This window comes from Apodemus sylvaticus, chromosome 2, assembly GCF_947179515.1.
Source record: "Apodemus sylvaticus chromosome 2, mApoSyl1.1, whole genome shotgun sequence".
NCBI classification, from domain to species: Eukaryota; Metazoa; Chordata; class Mammalia; order Rodentia; family Muridae; genus Apodemus; species Apodemus sylvaticus.
In genome coordinates this window covers 57,988,760-58,008,734 of record NC_067473.1, presented here as the reverse complement: position 1 = coordinate 58,008,734, position 19,975 = coordinate 57,988,760, and the positions used below count along the sequence as shown (strand labels likewise).

Here is a 19,975-nt window from a genome sequence, read left to right as displayed (position 1 = left end):
GAGGACCCTGGTCCTGGAAAGGCTTGATGTAGCATTGTAGGGGATTGCCAGGACAGAGAAGTGGGAAGGGGGTGATTGGGGAATGGGCAGAGGGAAGAGGGCTTATAGGACTTATGGGGAAGGGGGAACCGGGAAAGGAAAAATCACTTGGAATGTAAACAAAGAATATAGAAAATAATAAAAATGAAAATAAAAAAATAAAAAAATTAAAAAAATTTAAAAAAAGGAAAATATTACATACTCTAATTGTCACAGCAGGGAAAGGCACTGTGTCCCTTGGAAAAACATGATTCTGTTTTCACGAGGATTCAAAGAAAGAGATTAGCATTAGAAAGGGAAGAAAGAGCTTAACCTCATGAGAGGGAATGGGCATGCTATAGGAGACAAAGCAAACCTCTGCAGTGGTGACAACAACAGATTAGACAGAACAAAAAAAGTGTAATATGAAGGTTCATTGAGAAGACGTGAATATTTACAGTTTATATTTTTAGGGGTTGGCCATCTTTAGTACAAGCAGATGGATGCCACCATGTGCTGATGCATTATGTTGGTTAGTGTGGATTTCCCATGATGCATCTGCCTTGGGAGGACTCCTATTGATGGATGGCAGGCAAAAGAAATCTTTCTCTTTGCACACAGAAGGGCCAGCATTTTCCAAGCTGATCTATCTGTATGAGTCTTGCTGGAATAAAGGTGCCTGAAGAAAGAGGCTGCACGTACTCTTGGAAAGCTGTATTATTTTTCACTCAAAGGGGAGGAGGGTGCTTAGGCTGCAGCTTAGGAGTCCACCTTTAGCATGTGCCACTGGTGAAAAGGAACCTTAAACTCCTGAGACCCAGAACACACCTCTGCACAGCACACAGTAAATATTGGAGGCTCATTAGGGGAGCTGGCCAATAGCTGCTGGCCAATAGTTAAAGCTCCCTGGCAGACATATGCTTCTCTTGTTGAAATGCTATTTATGTGTCATTATCATCTCCATACTTATGTCTCTGGAGAACTAAGAAACCAAGAAATGGAAAAAAAGTTCAAATTTCTGAAAAAAAAATCCTCTACCTCATAATTAAAGTTAACAAAAGAAAACAGACAGACCACTGTATCCATGGAGCAGAGGGAAGCTGAGGCTTCAAATGACTGATTTACCACAGCAAGTAATTACTTTATGTTTCTCACAAACATTTGAAACCTATTATTACTTTCACAGTGGCACACATCAACAGAAGACTGTCACCTAAGGGAGAACTGGGGAACTGGGCTGTAATTAATTTCTGGTCGAATATATCATGAAGCCTTTAATGTTGTCAATAAAAGGCTCTAGCCACTAAAAATCCCCAGCTTCTCCCTCCTCCTCAATCCCAATACTTCCAAAATATTTAATGAGCTTCTCTATGGAACAGATCGCCTAAAGGAGAATGAAATGCAGTGCTCAGGCCTGCTGAAAAGCTGCGGCCATGGGGCCCTCCTCCCAACTTGGAGTATCACGGGAGAGAAGTCAATCAAGTGCTAGCCTCTCCTACCCCCACTTGGGTTTTTCTCATTTTGCTCTATTTGCAGTAGAGGAAAACAGAAGGTGCAGTTGTTTGGAGGAATCTGAACATGCAGATGCCAAGCAACAGAAATCATTACAGCAGCAACCGAAGCCTGTGTCTTTAAAGGTTAGAACACAAAGATTAAGAGTGCCCCCGGGAAAGAGTGCAATGGCTGATCTGAATGAAGCCTTTCCATCAACTGGAAAAGCACAGCACAGCAGATGAAGAGCTCCGGTGGAGGTGACATTTATGTTTTTGAGTACCCACATGTTTATTTTGTCAATTACTGTTTATAGGTCATACACAGTAGCTAGCTTCTGTCATCTGTCTTGCTCGTCTGCTGGTACTGTGAGTAAGTGCTACAGGCATGGTTTTTAACTATGATAAGAAAGAGGCCTACATGTCTTCTTTCTTCATTCATTCATTCATTCACTCACTCAAACATGCGTTATCTGGAGGGCCTATGGAGAAGTGTAGCTCTCAGAAATCTTTGGTTTCCTCATGGAAACTGATTGGACTGGACTGTTCTTTTGAGAACTGCAGATGGACATAGAGCACCTGTCTTCTGGGTTCCATCTCTGGAGCGACAGCACGTGGCTGCTGATCTTCTAGTCAAAATCATTTTACAGGTAGGGAGAACTTCAGCCAAATGAGTAGAGTTCACTTACTCAAGTTCATATAATGATTAAGGGCTAAATTTGCTGGTCATCTACCACACAAATGAAATATATTCACCTTTTCTTGTGACAGAGTGATGTCCCCTGAATCCACTGTTAGTTGCAAATACCGTAAAATGCACATGCACTTACTCCATCTAGCCAATGGCTTGTCATAGCTCACTCAGCCTAGCCAGCCTTTACTGTGCTCAGAATATTTACATTCACACCTAGCTGGGCGGAATCAGGATACAACACCTCTGTTCTGCAGTAGAGCTATGCATCTCAGGCACATTACTGAGTACGTTACTCAAAGAGAAAAACAGAATTGTGGAATATGAAAAGCCTGAGCACCAACCCCCGTCCTCCCAAATACCAGAAAAACTGAAATCTTGGTTAGATATCCAGATTAGCATTTTAGTCATTGTGACTTCTTTGGCTACAGTAGTTGGGGAGGGGAAGGAAAGAAGAGGGAGGGAGGGAGAAAGGGATGGAAGGAGGTAGAGGGTGAGGGAGAGAAAGAATGGAAGAGAGAGGTGGAGGAAGGGAGAGGGAGGGAGGGAGAGAAAACATGGAAGAGAGAGATCATGAGAGAAAGGGGGGAGGGAGGGAACACGAGCAAGCCGTAAACAAGAACAGAGGTGGCACTGATAGTAGGATACTGTAAGGGTTTCAAAAGATGTGAGGTAAGGTCAGTATGCCTCCTAGACTCTCCACGAGCTGCCCACATGGGGCTCTCTAGGGTGCCGGCCAAACTGCACACATATGCCTAGGCCAACTCCCAACCATCTAAGAATTTTTAGGGATAGAGCCCAAAGACTCCCCTTGTAAGACACCACCCCAGGAAACTTGTGTGTTCTCTCACCTTTGGGAACCACTTGTGAAGCTGCTTGTTGTCTTAGCAGTGCAGGTGTGAGAATTTGGGAGCAAAGCTAGAGTTTGTCAGGACAGTGGATGATCAAGCACTGGCTCTAATTTGTGCTATGGCTCTGAGGCATGGTCTAGGGCTATAAGCAAGGGCTACTCAAGGACAGGCATTTGGGAAGATAATATAAGAAGACCAAGCAAAACTAACCCTGTAAGACTAGGTATTAAATCGCTTTTTTTTCCCCTGTGGAACTCTCTTCAAACCGTTAAGGAAAGTTATTTAAAATTACCAGTAGAATCTGTAACTCAATTCTAAATACTTATCCTCATACCCACAGATAAATGTAGCTCCCATCCCTCATCAAAAAGTTTCTTTTTGCAGCAGATAGAGACCATCATAGCAAGCCATAATTGGTCAAACTGCAAAGAGCAAATGACTGGGGGTGCTCAGCCCTAGTTGACACATCTACACTACAAGCCCAACACCTCAGGCTTGGGGGACATTAAGGAAGAAGGAGCAGAAAAATGTAAGGGCCAGAGGACCAGGATGTCTGCTGGGAGGCTGTCTTCTATATAGGGCAGGAAAGCTACACCCTTAACATCAACAATGTGGAGCATAAACAAGGCCTGAACACCAGTTGATATGTGATGTGGATGGGGGAAGATATCACAAGGACTCCACCCCTAGATCTTCAGGCAATTAGTTACTGCTGAGATGGGGAGAATTAGTCTTCCCCAGGGACCAGCCCCATAATTTGTTCTCTAACACCAAATGATCAGCTCTAAAAATATACACACTGGAGCAACACTGAATGGACTCAGAAGGTTACTGCGATGGTTTGTATGTGCTTGGCCCAGGGAGTGGCACTATTAGGACGTATAGTCTTGTTGGAGTAGGTGTGCCACTGTGTGTGTGGGCTTTACTATCCTTGCCCACACTGCCTGGAAGCCAGTCTTCTGCTAGCTGCCTTCAGAACAAGAGGAAGAACTCTCAGCTCCTCTAGCCTCATGCCTGCCTGGACGCTGCCATGATCCTGCCTTGATGACAATGGACGAACCTCTGAACCTGCATGCTGTCCCCAATTAAATGTCATCCTTATAAGAGTTGTCTTGGTCATGGTTTCTGTTCACAGCAGTAAAACCCTAAGATAGTTATATTTATACACTTCTATGCATATTTACATACAACAGGAATAATTAATATAAAAGATCTAGCCTGCAGAAATCCACAGTAATAAGTGGGGCAAATAAAACTAGACAAAGTAAAGGAAAATAATATATTTATGTTTGAAGAACTTAATTGAAAAATGATGCTATCTAAAACAGAGACTCACATGGGTAAGAGCATGTTGAAGTCCAGTGATCTGTGATCCTACATCTGTTATTTTATGAACTGGAAATTTATTTAACCTCTTAAATGTTCTCCCCCTTATCCACAAGATATGACTATAACAGCTACAAACAATTTTAAAAGAACCGATGTGGAGAAGGCATTTACTACAGTGCATATATCAAGACCAGCTATGAGCATGCTCATTTTTACCACAGTAGTGTATCTTCATTATCATACACGGATGATTTATACCAAATCTATTTTGGAGCTGCCCTTGTTTTAGAGAAAGCAATTTATTTCCAGAGGACTATAAGGCTAGGTATAAAAATTATTTCTTGGCAATCTATTTGTATTTATTGATGGGTGCTCTCTGAAACACATGTAAATTCATGTATACTAAACATTTTCAAGCCTAGACCACGTTTATAAATACTTTCAATTTATATGAGCCTATTACAAAGAGAAGAGAAAATAAACAAACTACATAATAAACTATAGACACCCAGAAATAAAACTAAATATAATCCTTGTGACTAGTTACAAGACATTTATGATTATGTGGGGAGGGAGAACATGCTAATAAAAAAATGAGAGTAATAAAATATTAAAATATAGGGAGAAGTAAAAATGAAGCACATAAAACATTAATTTCAGAATACAGAAAATTAGAAAAGTCTGGCTTACAAAGAGAATGATCTGGGCAGACACATTAGGAGAGACTTGAGAGCAAGCTATCTTGTTCATGATTGCCACGTGGCTTCCTTTCAGCAGCTAGGTTTGGTCTTTCCAGATTAGGAAAGGGACAAAACAAAGCAGAGGAATGCAGAAGGTAGTGTGTGTGTGTGTGTGTGTGTGTGTGTGTGTGTGTGTGTGTTCAGGCTTGGGAAGTTTGCCCTGAGCTCTGAGGAAGCCAGACATATGAACCTGAGATGAGATAACTTAACCATGTGGCAGGGCTCAGCCTAGTTTAAATAGGATAGCTGAGTTATCAGCTAGTGGAAACAAGCCAAAGGGCCTAGGCATCATATATAAGAAGTCTTAGTCATTTTGGGAACTAGGATGTGGGTAGGCTTTAGAATAACTTTGGGCCTCAGTCCTCAGGTGTCTCCAACTTCCTTTTGAGACAAATGGAGCTTTTTTTTTTTTATTGGATATTTTCTTTATTTATATTTCAAATGTTATCCCCTTTCCCATCCCCTCCCCCTTCCCCTGCTTCTATAAGGGTGTTCCCCCACCCACCCACCCACTCACTCACTCACTCACTCACCCACCCACTCACCCACTCCCTCCTGCCTCCCTGCCCTCACATTTCCCCTACACTGGGGCATTGAGCCTTCACAGGACCAAGGGCCTCTCCTCTCATTGATGCCCAACAAGGTTCTGCAACATATTCGGCTGGAGCCATGGGTCCCTCTATGCATATCCCTTAGTCAGTGGTTTAGTCCCTGGGAGCTCTGGGGGCGGGTATGGTTGGTTGATATTGTTGTTCTTCCTATGGGGTTTCAAACCCCTTCAGCTTCTTCAGTCCTTTCCCCAGCTCCTCCATTGGGGACCCCATGTTCAGTCCAATGGCTCTCAGGAGACAGCTATAAGTTAGTGGGGTTGGACTTAGCCTCAGGAATTTGCCTGTCTCCACTTCCCCAATGCTGGGACTACAAGTGTGGACTACCACACTCAGCTACTTTTATATGGGTTTTTGGGACTGAAACCCAAAAACTCAGGTACTGAGTTTTTGAATTTTAAACATGTTAATTTCAACACTAAACTTTTATTTATAAAACAAGAAGGGGGTCAGCTTCCAGATTCCAATTTTGCAGTAAGAGTTCTACTAAAACCAATAAGTGATACTTCTTGGGCTTTTTACATAGATCACTGTTACCCAGTCCTTTCCAGACAGAAAAACAGCCTCACATAGAAGGCTAACTTAAGCCAGGTGGTAGTGGCGCACGCCTGTAATCCCAGCACTCTGGGAGGTAGAGGCAGGCGGATTTCCGAGTTTGAGGCCAGCCTGGTCTACAGAGTGAGTTACAGGACAGCCAGGGCTATACAGAGAAACCCTGTCTCGAAAAAACCAAAATCCAAAAAACCAAAAACCAACCAACCAACCAAACAAAAAAGGCTAACTTAATTTCTTAAGCACGAGATCAAAGAAGCACTGAAGGATACACAAACAGCAATCTGATGAGAGGTCTTGGACAAGTTATTTCTACATCCTACTCCTTGGGATCTTCACCGCACAGTAGCATCTGCTATCTACAGTGTTCTCTGAGCAATGCCAGTTCCAGCAAATATGCAACAATAGAAAGATCCACTCTCAGCCAGGAACTGGGAGTAACCGCAAGTTAGAAACTGACTGTATGTTATCATGACAAAAAGGCAATCTTATTTAACCAAGGCCTTCACACGTGAGGCATGTCTATGAGAATGCAGACATTAATTAGAGACAGGCGTTTTTCTGGGGAGATTATGAGGACTCATTGTTTTCAGGAGCTCTGTGGAGGATATGCAGGCTGGTGAGGCATGCTCACCTGCATTCAAAAAGCCCCAATTAAACCATTAATTAGAGACCAATTAGTTTCTGCAATGTATGAAATCTACTTTAAATATAATAAACTTGGAGAGGCAAGACCGGAAGAAAATGGTATAGGCAGAAATGGGTAGCAAAGTCAAAAGAAGGTTAAATTCAAGAAAATTATCATTATTTAAATAATCTTATAAAAGGTCCTTAAGAAAACACTCTTAGATATCAAATTATACTCATCTTTGTTTTATTTCTGAATTTTATTAATAGGTATCTTTTTTTTTTTTTTACTATCAGGCAGTAAAAGCTATAAAACTCATCATTTACCAGTTTTTCCTGGCTGCTAGGAGTCAGCTTTATTATCAGTGCTGAATTAAAGGTACTTCTCAGGACATTTAGAGGTCATCATTATTAAAAGACTGTTTGGCAGAAGACTGGCCTGATGTGACCACAAATCCAAACAGAAACTGGTCAGATGAAGCCCTTTAAAGGGAAGCTTGCAAAAAAGGTTGGTGTCGGAAAGGCAGACGACTGGTGAACCAGATGCTGAGAATATTTTGTTTCTGGCCAAGCAAACGAGTGAGTCTGCGAGGGGAAGCGGTCGGTGTTCAGCCCAGTCACTGAAGCCTGCTTTCAGGAGCGGAAGCCCTTCAGATCACAGGTCTGTCCTGATAGCTGCGGGTGTTTCCAGTAGGTGGCAGCATGGCATCGCTAATTCTATAGCAAGCTATGCCCTGGTCACTCCTGATAGGAAAACTTAACCTTCCTGCAAAAAACCAAAATAATGTCCCTCTGCAATAAGCCTGTAGAAAATAAGTATCTGTAACAGCCCCTATGGGAGGAGTCTAACATTCTCAGGCATGCCTGAGGTCATTCATAGACTTAGCAAAGTACAAAGGTCAAGGACGAAGCAGGGGTCCCACTTAGCACGTTTAGTTTCTGGGCTGGGCTCCTTCTGGTACCTCGAGGAAGAATCTGGATAGGTGAGCTCACCTGGGATGTGGATGACTGAAAAGAGTCACGGCTTTCATGCATCCTGAAGGAGGATGCTCGCTCCACTGTTGAGGACCGCAGCATTTCTACTCAGGGAGCAGCAAACGTGTGCGTGCGTGCGTGCGTGCGTGCGTGCGCTCTGTTGGCTTGTATGCATCATCCTCTTCCTGTCGGTGTCCTATGGACCCTTCCTTGAATGGCTCCGTGCGGATGCTTCCCCAGGTCTGTTGTTCACTCCCACCCTTTCTGTTACGCTCCCTGTTGTCTCTTAGACACATCTGCTCCGAAGTCCTACAGGCACCTTACATACATCCTCACACTGTGTGTAAGCCCCGTACTCCCACTGTGCCCTACCTTACTTCCTGATTCTGTGCTTAGATGCTCCAGGGTCACCCTTAACTCCATTTCCTCTGCCTTTACCATTCAACCATTACTTAAGTGGAGCTGGTTTTTAAATTCCATCTTACTTCCCATATCTGTTCTTATTCCTGCTAGCTCTGAGCTGAATCATGACCTATATAGCACACCTTTAGCTGAATCATGACCTATATAGCACACCTTTAGCTGAATCATGACCTATATAGCACACCTTTAGCAATCACTTTACAACCGAGGTCCTACTCAGTTGGGACTGCTGCAGTGGATGTCATAAAGAGGCCTTGCCCATGGAGGTCCCATCCTATTGGGTAGACAAAGTGAACAATCGACATAAAATAGGTTAGGCATGTGGTAACAAGCGATAAGGTAGGGCAAGGGAAATGATGAGGGGGACGTTTTGAGTTAGAGGCAGGAGAGGGGCATCCATAGGTCACCACAGGGGATCTCACTTCCCCCAGACCTCATCTTTCAGGGTCTCCCACTGTCTGCTTGAAGGGCTCTTCCCCCCAACTCTGGATAGCTCCACTTAGAATTTAAATTACGCATCACTTCCTTATAAATTCTTCCTTGATCGTTCACCTCTCAGGATGATTAGGGAAATATGAAAATGGGTAGGATATTTCCTTGACAAAGTTCTCTATTAATGTGGTACAGAACTTGAGCGTCTCATTTTCTATGACAAACCATTTGGGACTTTTAAAGCTTTAAAGCTCAACATTAAAAAAAAATTACTGCAATATAATTCAGCTACCATACAATTTCCATATTTAAAATATAGAGTTCACGATCATTTAATATATCCAGAGTTGTACAACCATCTGCAAAATCTATTTTAGAACATGTTACTCATTCCCAAAAGAAATCCTGAGTCCACATCTTCATTTCCTCACAAACTCCAAGCAGTAAGTAACTGCTAGCTCTAAAGATTCAGAGTCACATACAATGTAGCCATTCATGGACAGTTTCTTTAATTTAGTCTCATGTGTAAAGGCTCATCATATATTAAATTTCATATTATGACCACATAATATCCATTGTATGGATTCACATTTCATTCACCCATCAGTTAAGTATAAATAACATTGCTACAAAATTTGGGTAAAAATTCTGAGTGCATGTATTTTTGATTTCTCTTGGCTAGAATCTCTGAGTCATGATAAGTCTATTTTTAACTTTTTGAAGAAGGGATAAACTGTTTTTCAAGGCCACTGTACCTTTCATGTTCCCATTAGCACTAGTTTCTCTATATTCTTGTCAACATGTAAAAATTATTTTAATTTTATGTATATGGGTATTTGCAGGCATGTGTGCCTTCACCTTCAGTGTGCATTGCCCATAGAAGCTAGAAGAGGGCATTGAATCCCTTGGAACTGGAATTACAGATGGTTGTGAGCCACTATGTTGGTGCTGGGAACTGAACCTGAGTCTTCTGGAAGAGCAGTCAGTGCTCTTAACCAAAGAGCCAACGCTCTCACATTTTTTTTTTTTTTTTTTTTTTTTTTTGGGACTGTGCAGGCAGGCTTATCTCAATGTGGTTTTGATTTTCATTTCTCTAATAACAAATGATGCTTAGCATCTTTTCATGATCAACATAAATCATCCACATGTAGATCTTCATGGCATAAATGTCTTTGACAATATTTTAATAGATTATTTTTTAAAAAAGGTTTTAGATACACAAAGTTGGAAAAAGTAAGTTAAAGTTCTCAAGTAACATATTCATTATCCCTAGTAACATTTTATATTAGTATAGCACATTTATCACAACTAATGAACCAACTTTAATATACCATCATTAATTACAACCCAACTTCATCCAGACTTCCTTCATTTTGACTACATACTCTTTCTATTTCGGCACCCCATCTAGGATAGGAGAGACATTTAGTTGTCATGTCTCTCGGCTGAGATAGCTTCACCAACTTTTGCGTTTGTTTGGTTTGTTTCTAATGGCTTTTATACTATGGAGGAGTGCTGGTCAGGTATTTTATAACTACCCCTGCATAAAAATCTTTCTGATGTCTTTCTTGGAGAAAGAGCACAGAGGTAAAGTGCTAATTTTATCACGTGGTATCAAATCTATACATTCTGAACATGTTCATGAATGCTGATATTGACCTTGATAAACAAGATGCTGCCAATGTGGCCTTTCCATATCATAGTGCAGGCATTCTGGCTGTATTTCTATTTGCTCTAATCACTTCTAAACCTACTATAAACAAAGAGAAACCTGTTTAACTTGAGGCTGGCTCCTATTTTAGACAAATTGCATAGGAAAGATGGGAGACTATAAATCAAGGTCAAGGCCTCTGATCAAATCTACGGGCAGACAGCTCTCTCTGTACTGACCTAATATAACCCAGGAGTAGCATCTGACACAGAGGATGCTCCAGGATTCCTCTTTCCCTGCATTACTTACTTCCTTAGTGATGTTTACTCACTCTCTCTGTTGGCAACTTTTCAGCACCCCACCATATAAACAGTGGGGCAGTCAAAGCCCATTTCTCACACAGCAGCTCTTTTTTTCTCTGCTTGTTCTCCCATTCAGAACTCACTTCTCATTCTTTCTTCTGGATTCAAACCCCATGTGTAAGCTGATGGTTCCTAAGCTCTTTAGGCCAGACTCCTACATTCTAGGTTTTTTTTCTCAAGACCCTCCTCCTGTTTCCATTCATATCTGTAAGAGGCATATCAAACATTGTATCATACTCAAACCCTTCATATTTCCCATCACCAAACTCATTTAGCTTTACCTAAATAAAGCTTTACAAAGTCTGGTTCAGTACATTAAAAACTCTGCTTTGAATTGCTCAGAAGAAAATAGTCACTGGTTCTCCCCATCATCTTGACTATTACAACCTAGCCTAAGCTTCTGCTCATGTTCCCCAGTGCTGATTGGTCTGGATCACCACGGTCCACTTGAAGAATGCCTGTTGCTGTTTTCTGATGGATCCTTCTGTTTATAAGCTGGTCTCCTCCCCAGGCCTCTGATTCTCAGATCAGACTGGGGGTTCAGATTGTGACACGTTTCTCTCTCCATGTTAGCGTTTCCTACTTCCTTCTAGTGAAAGTCAGTATCAGTACAATGGCCTTGGAGCTCACAGCTCCTTTGAATACATTCATGACCCTACCTCCTCTTCTTGTTCTATCCATGCACACCTTTCTGCTTTCAATGTCAAGCATACTCCTCTCTCTGGGTCTTCATCCTGTGAGTCTTTCTGGTATGGCCTTCCGCTAGATGTACTAAAGGCTTGTTCCCACTCTTCTATAGATCCTTCCCCCTAAATACGGTCATTTCATTAAGGACTCTCATGATCACTGAAATCAAACCTGCAATCTCAATTTTCCTTTTTAAGCTTAGTTTTAATCACGGCATGTTTGAAAAACTGACATACTTTGCATTTTACTTATTAGTTTGTATTTTGCCTCTCAACAATGCAAGTTCATATTTGCAAGTTCATCAGAACTGACATTCTTACATCATCTCACATATTTTATATATTTACCTATCTATTCATTTTTCTTTTGTTTTATAACAATGCAAGTTCCTCCACGGTAGGACCAAGAGAGAGGACACACTTCCAGAAACTAAGTGTTTACTGAATAAAGGAATACTAATGTAAAGACGCATTCTGTCCTCTGTTTTAGATTTGGTCTCCTTAATACTTCTTGAACTTCAGCTTTGTGTGTGTGTGTATCTGGCAATGACCCATAACTGTTAACGAGGAAAGCAGGAAGCAAAGCAGTATGGAAAAGACAGAACAAAAGGAAGAACTGACAGGCTTAGCAGCTATACCTTTAAAAATAGCTGATTTCAGTGAGTTCCATGGCAGCCTACTTTACATAGCAAGTTCTAGGCCAGCCAGTGCTGTATAGTGAGAACCTATGTCAAAGAACAACAACAACAACAACAACAACAACAAAAACCTTCCAATCCTCCCCCCACCAAAAAAACCCCAAACATACAAAAATCAAGGACAACAACAACAAAAAAACCCCAACACAACCTAAATCCAAATCCAAACAAATATTCTATCCCCTGTAAAAGGACGGCGTGAGGAAGAGAAGAGGAACTGGGAAACCACTCTGGGATATTCTTTTTGAATAAGGGCCTCACCTCATGTACAGAGACTGGCAGGTAATCCTGTCACACAGCTCACTCCCCTTCCACTGAGCTCTATCCTATCACATGGAGGCCTTGGTGACTTACTTCTGTACGTGAGCACGGCAGCTCAAGTTTAGAGGAGCTGTGATAGACAGAACCACAGCCATGCACGCTTCGAGACCCAAAAACTTTTCAGGTAATCTGCTAGGAGTTTCTTGGGCAGAGGATCTTTTTGATACTGAAAATTAAATGGTGGGATGAAGAGTCAAAAGGACAGCAACATTTGAGTGATCATTACCACGGAGGACAGAGCTCTCATGGTCCTGGTAACGTTCAGGCTGTTGTGACTCTCTGCTCACCCAGTCTACCCCAGTAGAGATTAAAGTACAGCATATATAAAGAGATAGACAGTCTCAATGTGGACAGGAGAATCAACAGAAGTAGAATCTTTCCACATCCCTTCATTCTTTACTACAGAAAGGTGCTATATTTGTGACGGGCCAGGAATGCAGTGGCAGTGAAAAAACCAACAGGCGCTGAACAACTTCTTGTTAAGTCAGTTTTCTGACACATGGCGACTGGTGATTAATTACTTGTTAGAAGATAACATTTCTATAGAGATTCACTGGAAATACAGATGCTGTTGTCCATGCTTGATTAGACAGTGCTTGAGGAATGCTGAGGCACACTGATGCATATTTTTCATATTTATTTTACACAGCTTCAAATTTGGTAGAATTGATGAAGACCATTTCAAAAATTAACTCCTACCTCAAAGAGAAGGGGAAAATAATGCTGAGAAATGCATCCACATGAGAACAAGAGCAAATGAGAAGGAAAGAGACCATGGACTGGCGGCCTACATTACGACTTTTGGTATCTTTACAACATTGAGAGACACTCTGGCTTCTTATGAGTGGATTGATTATATTTGTTGATTAAAATTTTCAGGGCAGACTACCTAACTGGTTCTTTTTTTTTTCTTTTTTTATTCGATATATTTTTTTACTTACATTTCAAATGATTTCCCCTTTTCTAGACCCCCCACTCCCCGAAAGTCCCATCAGCCCCCTTCCCTCCCCCTGTTTTCCCACCCAACCCTTCCCACTTCCCTGTTCTGGTTTTGCCTTATACTGCTTCACTGAGTCTTTACAATTTTGCAAACTCTTCATCAGCTTTGGTTTGGCATCTACTCATTTTCTCACCACATCTAGTGATCATGTACTCTGTTCCAAGCACTGAGGAAACAGCGAGAAGCTCTCCATTAAGTAAGGAGAGATGGTGTCTGATGCAGGATCTGGAGCACAGAGTCTGCCCATGCTATATGTGCTCACCAGCCTACATAACCCATTATAGAACAGAACTAACATTAGACACACCCTCCCTGGTGGTCACACTCACCATTTACCACTCCTTGGATATAATTCAGAAACCCAACTGTGAAAGGCATGAGTGAGTTGCCATTCAATTATGTCCTGCAGAAACCTTTCAGTGGAACATCGCCCACTGATGCCAATCTCAGTGCTACCCTGTCAGAGCCTCATGATGCAGACACTGTTTTTTCAGTATGTGTTTGGGCCCCATACTGTCTGCCAAGAACTGTGTTAATTTACTTATTTTAGCTAAATAAAAAAAATCATTTAAAAAAGGATGATTGAATTTAGGAATTATAGTCCTCAGAGAATTAGTAATGGCTTTTTGTATCCCTCAGGCCTCCATGTTCTTAACTTCCCCTTGTCAATGTTATTATGGATAGACTAATTCAATAATGAGATCATTTCCCATAAGAGCGGCCAAATAAATGCAGCATTCAGTCACACCTGGTTTCCCTAATCTGAACAAGGAAGGCTTTCCACAAAATTTATCACAAAACATGGAATTTAATGAACACACACACACACACACACACACACACACACACAGCACTGCCAACAGTAAAAAATTCTAGGGGGAAGAGAGAGTGGCAGAGAAGCAAGTGGGTAGTGATCCACCAGATTAGAAAAGTCAGAAATGAGTATGTGCAGGCCATATTCCAAGCAAAGACCCCAGCACAAGTGTCTTTATCATAGTCAAAGTTACATGGTACTGTGTTATTCTCTTAAATATTCAAAAACTATTTCAATTTCTCCTAAACTTCTAGAGGAATGTAAAGAAACAGGAGTAATAAACAGGAACATTCTGGACTACTAAAAATGAGTGTTTTTCTAGTTTAAAAGGCATTTGGAAATAGAGTTTAAGGTTCAGTTCTCCTAGCTGTGAGTGACAGAGCATGGGAGAGGGTGGGTGGAGTCGCTATGTACTGCCATCCATATTCTACAAAACAGTTTGAACTGTCAATAACGTGCCAAGGGTTTGATTATTTATTATACAATGTGGAAACCAAATGGTGTAAAATAAAACGAATCTTACCATTTGAAGTACCTTAAAAGGAAACATTAAGAATTGAGATGAGCTTGACTTCTTTCTTTCCAATTTGTATCACTTTGACCTCCTTGTGTTGTCTAATTGCTCTAGCTAGAACTTCAAGTACTATATTGAATAAATATGGAGAAGGCAGCCTTGTCTTGTCCCTGATTTTAGTGGGATTGCTTCAAGTTTCTCTCCATTTAGTTTGATGTTGGCTACTGGTTTGTTGTATGTTGCTTTTATGTTTAAGTATGGGCCTTGGATTTCTGTTCTTTCCAAGACCTTTAACATGAAAGGATGCTGAATTTTGTCAAATGCTTTTTCAGCATCTAATGAAATGACCATGTAGTTTTTTTTCTTTGAGTTTGTTATGTATTGGACTACATTGATGGATTTCCGTATATTGAACCATCCCTGCATCCCTGAGATGAAGTCTACTTGATCATGGTGAATGATTGTTTTGATGTGTTCTTGGATTTGGTTGGCAAGTTCAGAGCAGCCCTATTTATAATAGCCAGAAGCTGGAAAGAACCCAGATGTCTCTCAACGGAGGAATGGATACAGAAAATGTGGTATATATACACAATGGAGTATTATTCAGCCATTAGAATCAATGAATTCATGAAATTCTTAGACAAATGGATGGAACTGGAGAAGATCACCCTAAGTGAGGTACCCCAGTGTCAAAAGAACACTCATGATATGCACTCACTGATAAATGGATATTAGCCTAGAAGCTTCGAATATCCAAGACACAATGCACATATCAAATGATGCCCAAGAAGAAGGAAAGAGTGGCCCCTGGTCCTGGAAAAGCTCAGTGCAGCAGTGTCAGGGAATACCAGGACAGGGAAGTGGGAAGAGGTGCATTGGGGAACAGGGGGAGGGAAAAGGGCTTAAGGGACTTTTGGGGAGGGGGGATCCAGGAAAGGGAAAATTACTTGAAATGTAAATAAAGAATATATCAAAAAAAAAAAAAAAGAAATGAGATGAGCAATCTTGAAGAGAAAAAGGGCAAGACTCTGCTCCCAGTGGGAAGAAAATTGGGCAGGTTTCAACTGGGTCAACGCAGAAACAGTGTCCAAACACATGTAAAGGTGAGTTCAGTACTTGCTTACCACAAGAGAGATAAAATGCAAACCACTGACATCCAAAGTGATTAGAAAATAAATTTCTGTTAATTTATACCACAGATTTATCCACTTACTGAAAGTGAAATTTTCTAGATGTATTAGTGAGTATTTGAAAAAAAATCATGTTTTCAAAGATTATTACTATATAGCAGAATGCAATGAATATATTTTAAGTTACATTAACATAGCTTCAATTTTGTAAAAGGAAAATCATATGCATATGCATGCTTGAAAAATTAAATTCATGCAGCATGTGTACTCAAAGCCAGAAGGCAGAGCGCGTAGCACTCCCTGTCTCTAGGCTACAGCATTACCTACTGCCTCATGTAGCTTGTGAAATGCTGCAAATATTACTCTTTTACTCCGAGGGAAATCACCAATGGTTTATAGAATGAGTTTATAAGTTTGAGGCCAGTGAAATAGGTCAGCAGGTAAAGATACTTGTCACCAAAACTGACACCTGAGTTCAATCCCAGGAACTGTGTGGTGGAAGGAGAGACCCGTAAGTTGTCCTCTGATCTATCTCCACACACTCTACAGCATTCACTCCCTCACCTTGCTCCTTCCTGCCACACCATAAAGCAAATAAATGTAAAACAAAACAAAAAACATCTTAGGTTAGACAGTGAAAACTGCCTCCTTCAGGGATATTAAACTTTGAATAGGGCTTTATAGAATGGCTGTTTTTGTCATTTAAGAATATTGACTCCCTTTCTTCTTTCTTCCCTTTTTTCATGTATGTGTGTGACAGGAATGCATGTGAGTGTGCTTGTTAGCATGTGTGTGCGCGTGTGTGCTCACATGTGGAGGCCTGAGGCTGATGTCAATCCTCCACGGTCTGTCTTCTACCTTACTCATGGAGGCGGGTCTCCTAGTAAATCCCAGGCCTTGGTCTGGGGCGTCTTAGTCTCTCCCTCCCAGGGCTGGTATCACTGGGGAGTCACCAACCCATTCACATGGCGTCCACGAGGATTCTGAGAGTTTGAGCTCTGGTCCTCTTGCTTGCACTGCAAGTGCTTTAACTGAACTATTTCTCTAGACATCTTTCTCTCTTTTTTTAAAGATAAGTTTTCTTGTTTTTTTTTTTTTTTCCAATGATAAGCTCATTATAGGCAATGACCCTTTGGATAATAAAACTGGCTCAATATTTATTCATACCTTGCAAAGTCCAAGTCTGCCTCCCGTGACATGGTGATGTTGGTCAAATTCTGCTGAAGAACAAAAATGTTCCTACACATTTTCTTGATACCAGACTCACTGATTCGCCGGAAGTACTGGGCCCCATTAATGAGGATACAGGAGATGAGGTGTCCCAGACCTGAGGAGTCAGTAGGGAGTAGTAAGGAGGGAAGAAAAGATATATTAATGGGATCTGGCTTAAACTTATACAGAGGATAATTCTTTTTCATCTTCCACAGGTTTAAATGACTCAAGAAAAACATGTATCCCATTTGCAATAGTTAATCTTACAATAGCTTTGGAATACTATACAGATTTAGAAGTTGCAAATAGGAAATTTTAATATAGTCATCCAAATTTGGTATATTCACAACCTAGCACTGTTATACTCATCTAAAGCACCATTCACAGGGCTTTCAGGAATAAGACAGGGTAATATAAACTATAATCATTTAAAGCAAATCCTACTTTGTGTGCAGGTATTTGGAAAAAAGAAAAGAACACATGCACACACAGTGATCTATTTCCTTCTACTCATGAAACACAGGAGGGTACACATTTTGCTCTGAACATGACTGGAAGCGTACATATGTAAAATAAAGTCACTCCTAGGTGAGATATTATGAATAATAATGCTAATATTTAGCTTTCCATGTATTAGCCATCTTCTAGTAACTTGCCAAAATAACAAACAGAACGGGAAAGAGGAGGAACACTTGTTAAATGTTCTCCAGCCTTTTAGGAAACATGGAGTTGTTCCTTTGGCCACACACATGCAAATCTACAAGAAGAGTGATACTGTAGACATCACGGAATGAACACTGTTCAAAGGAATGCCCATAAGTGTCTCCACGTGATGTCTACATGTCTGCAGTGTCACCCAGTACACCATGCACATTACTTCAAACAAGGAAGTTAAGAGCAGGATTCTTGCCAAGAGAATTAATGTGCGGATTGAGCCCATCAAGCATTCTAAGAGCAGAGACAGCTTCCTGAAACAGGCAAAGGAAAATGATCAGAAGAAAAAGGAAGGCAAAAGAGATGGGTACTTGGGTTCAACTAAAGCCCCAATCTGCTCCACCCAGAGAACACTTAGTGGTGATTAATGGAAAGGAGTCTGAGCTGCTGTGGGCCACTCCATTCAAATGATGACCTAACACACAAAAAGAGATGAAAACCAACAATAGCAACAAAAACAATAATGCTAATGTTTAAACTTCAACATTGTTAACTAAAAAAAATTAATTAATTAAGTATGGGCTCCTGGCAACAAAGCTAATAGATCTCAGCATTGATAATATGGTCATTGTGTAACAGACAGAAACAAAAGTATTTAGGAAAAATAGACTGAATTCACTGTTCAATTCCCAGGAGATATCTATGTGTAGGTCCTATAAATTATTTGTTCTTACAGCTGAAGGATTATCCTATTATCATTTTTTGTATGTGTGTATACATATTTACATATATTCACACACACTCAAGGTCTCACAGATTCCAGGCTGGCTTTAAAATGTGACCCTCCTGCCTCCACCTCTCAAATGCTGGGATTACAGGCTTGTGCTTTCATGCTGGGTACATATAATATGGTGGGGACTGACCTAAGGCTCTTTGTGCACACAAGACCAAATGCTCTACCAATTGGGCCAAATTTCTAGCCCTTAACGACTGCCTTTTAGTCTATGAAATTTGGTAGAGAGTTTGCCTTTTAGTCTATGAAATTTGGTATAGAGTTACCCGAGAACATCAATGAACTAGAAGAATTCCTTTTGTATTTTTGGTTGTGAATCTAGCCTTTAACTGCTAAGCCATCTTTTTAGTACCAGGACTCCTTTCTATTTAGGCTGAGAAATGATGGTTCAATACAACATAAAGTAGTTATAGGTAACTACCTTTAAGGGGTGGATATAATTTAAAATGTTTATTCAGAATGTCCCGTTTTTGCAAAGCTGGCCTCCAGCAGGTTATTGTCCTCAGAAGGCAAGAACTACCACGGAGTGTTCACTCTTATTGTTCTCTTCCTTTCTTAGAGTCTGAATCTCTTAATGGCACTCAGAACCAGATCAGCAAACAGTACAACCTCAGGTTCAATAGCTTCCTTCTGCTGGCTTCACAATGGATTTTTCCTTGGCCAAGGCACTCTCTCTCTCTTGCTTTAGCTATTCTCAATCAACGTGCCTTCAAGACCACAGGCTTGTGTTATGAATTGGTTCTAACACTATTTGTATTAATTTGGCTCTCAAAATCACACAAGAATTCATACATGTGCATGTGAGACGTTTATGGACCCTGTCCCCAGCTGGTTCTAATTGGTAAATAAAGTTGCCAGTGGCCAAGGGCTGGGCAGGGAGTCAGAGGCAGGACTTGAGAGTCCCAGGGCAAGGGACCATGGGGAGAAGGAGGTTTAAGAATTACCATGATAGGGAAGCAGGGCAAGGAAGCCTGAGAGCTGCAGGAGAGAAACCATACAATACATTATGTAAGAATCGGTGTAGAACGGCCCCAGGGGTCACTTTCTCAATTGGGCATGGGGTATATAATGTAGATTTTAGAAAGTAATAACTCAGGAATATTGGACAGGAGAGTGTGCTAGCTACAGGGAGGTTTAGAAATGCCCAGTCATTGTGCTGTTTAAGGCATATTAAAAATAAGGTGTGTGTGTGTGTGTGTGTGGTGTGTTTTATTTGTGAATCCACAACATCTGGCAGGTAGAGAGAAGCATGTATGCAGCTGGGGAATTTAGAGCAGATTAACTTACTACCATTATAGTCTTAGTTATGATGTTTACAGCGAAGAAAGAGATTTGGGCTCAAAGAAAAGGAAACACAATATGGATGTGAAATTTAAGGTAGAAAAAGCTTTCTAGGTTAAGGCA

The 19,975-nt window shown here is 41.0% G+C and overlaps 1 protein-coding gene across 2 annotated transcripts in view; it reads right to left on the bottom strand.

Annotated features, from left to right (window-relative positions):
- Window positions 1–19,975, bottom strand: part of Exoc4 (exocyst complex component 4) — a 772,455-nt gene that overhangs the window by 38,508 nt on the left and 713,972 nt on the right. For both annotated transcript variants that reach the window (XM_052173402.1, XM_052173403.1), the window contains one exon: window positions 17,080–17,239. In XM_052173402.1, coding sequence (XP_052029362.1) covers window positions 17,080–17,239 — 160 coding nt within the window. The remainder of the gene's footprint in view (window positions 1–17,079; window positions 17,240–19,975) is intronic.